A 4,515-nucleotide genomic window follows, 5' to 3' on the forward strand; every position below is an offset into this window, starting at 1 on the left:
TTCACATTATTTCATTAACTAAATAACTTGCTTTATTAGTTTAAAAAAAATAAAATGGGATACACATGTTACAATAATTCTTAACAAGCGTTGATGAAAGGCTTTGATATAAGAAACACTCCTCTACATTGTTTTCTTAGTATCTAGGCCTTTCACTCTTCACAAGGGATATCTATTTTTCATAGAAGCATGCATTTGATTTGGTTTAAAATTTTAACATGGTTTATTGCAAGCATGCACCCAATATATTTTAGTTGAGTATTACATTTTCCACTAACTAATTTTCATCACACATTAATTATTTGATGTATAAGAAAGTAATTTGGAGTCTCATTTATTTCATATATACTTTGCCCTTTCTTTTGCAATTGTGCTTGTTCATTTTGATTTTTGAACATTTTTATTCACGATTTTATTTCATATGTTTTATTTTTTTCTTTCAATTTATTTTTAAAATTTTCATTTTATTTAAAATTTGTTTCTCTACCTTAATTGGTTAACATTGTCAACATGTAAAATATTTCTAATTGAATGCCCTTTAAATATTCCTATTTTAAGTTTCATTTCCTAAAAATATAATATTTATTTTAAAGTTTGTTTTCAGTGTCTACTTACCGAGGGAAACATATTTTCGTTATAAAAGGGACATTCTATTTCTATACTAAAATAATTGGGTGAATATTGATCATTAAATTATTAAAATTTAATAAATTACGATTTAAAGTAGTTTTCAGTTAATTTAATTTTATATTTACTATATTAAAAAATCATAAATATTAGACTTAATTTTAACAATACTCATAGGACATGAAAAACCAAATTATTTTATATCTTATACTTAGTATAAATGTCAATTAAAATAAATCTAAAAATATTTTAATGTTGAATCTATTTATATATTTAAAAATATATTTATTTAATCGGTTTTACATATAAAAAAAGACTAATACTAAGGAGCAAAATTTCATATTACGTGCTTTAGTTTTTAACAAGATGCTACTAATAAAATAATGGCCTAGGGTGAAAAATTCTTTTGTTACTAATTATAATAAAATTTTATTAAAGAGTAATAAAATAAAATTCAAACCTGATCAAGGGAGGATAAAAGATAACAAGGAACAAAGGAAAAGATGGGATGAAGAGGCTAGGAAGAAAGCGCTGGGATCTAGCAACTACTAATCTTCGAGCGGTCATCCCTATTGAGATTTTTAGGTCTTTTTTCGATTTCAAGGGCTTCTCTAAATTTTCGATGGTGAAACTACACAACTTTCGCAATAACACTGGCTCTTCTATACAAACATGATGTTTAGTCTTCTCGGCATGCTCTGCAAGGGCTGAGGACTTGGCGGACTTGGCCATTCCATGCTTTAAGTCTGACAGGTGCTCACTAATCCTTTGATTAATAGAATGACCACTCTCACCACTCTCACCATTAAAAAGAATAATTCTCATTGTTCAAAACCAATACAACAATATTCATTAGCACCAAACTATATTATAACAATAAAGACCAAAATAATAACAGATAATATCACTAATAAAAATTTAAATATAAATTCCTATCCGATAAAAAAAATAACAACCATTCAATTCTTCAACAACCACATATAACTCTAATGGAATATTTATAACCCTAACTGGATTTTTAAAATAAATAGATACAATTTTATGTAAATCAATTTATGAAAACAAAAGAACTTAAAATTTTATTTTATACGAAAACAACTTTTCTGAAAACCTTATTCGAAAATGTACACGTGTATCAAATTAATGACAATTCAACCAATGACAAATTCACCGTATGCAAGTTTCTGCACAATATTTCTTATGCTGTTTGGGTATTCAAAGTAGGATGCATTTTACACTTCCCCAATCTTTCGCTCAAGAAATGAAGGCATATAGTAAGAAATGAGATCCCTCACGTCTGTAGTGGCCTCTACGTGTGCCAGACAGAAGGAAGTGATATTGAAGAGGGATTTGTCCTCGAAATCCGTGCCGACCCACGGATTGATTGGAATGGCGTTTCTTGGCTGCAGATAATACGACGCAGGGCGGTCGTCAACAAATATAATGTTTTTCAGATCCCTCCCCAGTAGAGACAGGTCTTTCACGTAGTCTAAACCTTCAACTTTGCGACAATGAGTACTCGACAAGCGATGAGTGGGCGGAATTATGTTCATCTTTATATTTTTATGTTCATCACTGCTGTCAATGGCGCGCAGTGAATCCAACAGCCCGTCCACGACAACGTCTGCATAGACTCTGGATGCTGCAGTGAACAATACGATTTCGTACAATCCTGTGGCGCCCAGTTGCAGTAACAATTCGTCAACCCCTGGCCTTTTCAAAACGTAAAATGGTTGACGGTAACCGGGAATCTGAATGGTATAATGATAACCAGCCGGCATGGGCTTCAACGACGTATGCACCAGCGTTGCGTCTAAATCCAAGACGAGTGTTTTTCTATTTGGATTTCCACCTGCCATCGGAGGTAAAACCCCATTTGGTAGAACTACTCCATTGTCATTACAGCCTGATTGCTGCAGTACCGTTTCTGTTAAATCATCATTGCAGATTGAATGCTTATTTCCCATTTCTGTTAGGTAATGAACTATAAGTAATAATATAACAGATGACCAGGAGGGCCAACCTTCTGTTCACTTCGGCGATAAATTTTAATTGAAAAACAACGTTTACCTCTTTATTAAAGAAACTCAGAACCAGAGAAGCACGGCGCTTGGCAGTAGACAACGTTTCATGGATTCGCCGCCTATGTTTTTCTATCCTTTTAATCGTATATATGTTATTTTAATGTAGTTGTGCTCGTTTAACACGTATATTGAATTTTGTAGATAATAAGCATGCAACAACAAAACTAAAATTTCAGACATTAAAGTTAGTCATATTATTTTTTTGGGTTCCTATTCAAATTTTTTATTAATTTATGGTTAATTATACAAAAATAATTATTATTGGTTTTGTTTTAATTAGTTTTTTTTAATTAGGGAATTTCATTAATTTATCATGTCCCCGGTGGATAGATTTGAAGTGTTTATTAATTTATAATTTTTTGCAAGTAGATTAACGAACTAATTTTTAAACTCAACACGACTCCAATTTCTAAATAGTTACTAAATAGCTATTTTATAACTAAACAAGATATAAAATAATAAATATGATATTTATTTAAAAGTAGTATTATATAATATTTTAATATGTCTATATATAGAAGAAAGTCTTTAGGATTAATCACATAGTTAAAATTTGGTCCACGTTTCGAACCAACTAATATGGTTCATCCTCAGGACAAGTGAGAAATCCATAGATCAAAAGGAATAAATAGTACTAATATGGTTCATCTTGAGGACAAGTGAGAAATCCATAGATCAAAAGGAATAAATAGTAAGATTTGGTAGACGTTTTGAACCAACTAATATGGTTCATTCTGAGGACAAGGTGAGAAATCCATAGATCAGAAGGAATAAATAGTAAAGATGCAAAATTGACCAGAATTAGCCATTAAAAATTAGTTGCTGGTGGATTAGTTAGAAGGTAAAGAAAATAATTATTTAGGGACTAGAAAGGAAAAATATTGTATATTTAGTTAAAAAATAAATAAATAAAAAATAATAATAATAGTAATTAAATATTATCTTGTGTGTTATGGGTTGACTTATTCATATTGACTTATTTATTTAATTTATTTTCCTAACAGCTAGTTTTCTAATATGAATAAGTCAACCCATAACAGACAAGATAATATTTAATTACTATTATTATTATTATTATTTTTTTAACTAAATATACAATATTTTTCCTTACCTCTAGTCCCTAAATAATTATTTTCTTTACCTTCTAACTAATCCACCAACAACTAATTTTTAACAGCTAACTCTGGGCAATGCTGCATCCTTACTATTTATTCCTTCTGATCTATGGATTTCTCACCTTGTCCTGAGGATGAACCACATTAGTTGGTTCGAAACGTCGACCAAATCCTAACTATGTGATTAATCCGAAAGACTTTCTTCTACATTATGGATCACAAAAGTCTTAGATCTAACATGTCTATATATAATAAGTTAATAAAAATATAAAATATATATTACCTAGCAACCAAATTTATATATATTATAGTTATATTATTAAAAATAATAATATAATATAATATAATATAATAGTGTTAATATTATAATTTTAAATGTGTATATATATTACATGTTACTAGTTTCTATCTTTGAATCTCTTTGTTTTGTTGAGTATAACGAGACTCTTTTTTGCACTTGGTCCTCAGTAAGATCAATGAGTTCTACTATGGGAGGGGTTCTTCACCCCTCCTTCAAATATGTTGTAACAAGCCATGCTCATCAAGGTGTTGGCAGTCAGGGTTGGTTAGATCAAGGTGACACTTCACACACAACTCCTATCTTGGGAGCTTAATGGTAGGTAGGATTGTGGGGTAATTGTTTGCCAAAGGTAGTCAAGAACCCCAAATTTCTCATCCCATGAAATAAT

The 4,515-nt window shown here is 30.2% G+C and overlaps 1 protein-coding gene across 1 annotated transcript; it reads right to left on the reverse strand.

Moving 5' to 3' along the window:
• Positions 1-1,859: 1,859 nt before the first annotated feature.
• LOC149266942 (uncharacterized protein C2F7.02c-like) lies at positions 1,860-2,594 on the reverse strand. The gene has a single exon (XM_089409692.1). The coding sequence runs from the start codon at positions 2,592-2,594 to the stop codon at positions 1,860-1,862; it is 735 nt and encodes a 244-aa protein (XP_089265818.1).
• Positions 2,595-4,515: the final 1,921 nt, after the last annotated feature.

The sequence above is a fragment of the Pinus tabuliformis genome, chromosome 6 (genome assembly GCF_031772625.1).
Source record: "Pinus tabuliformis cultivar Carrire ecotype Pingquan chromosome 6, CPIR1, whole genome shotgun sequence".
Lineage (NCBI taxonomy): Eukaryota > Viridiplantae > Streptophyta > Pinopsida > Pinales > Pinaceae > Pinus > Pinus tabuliformis.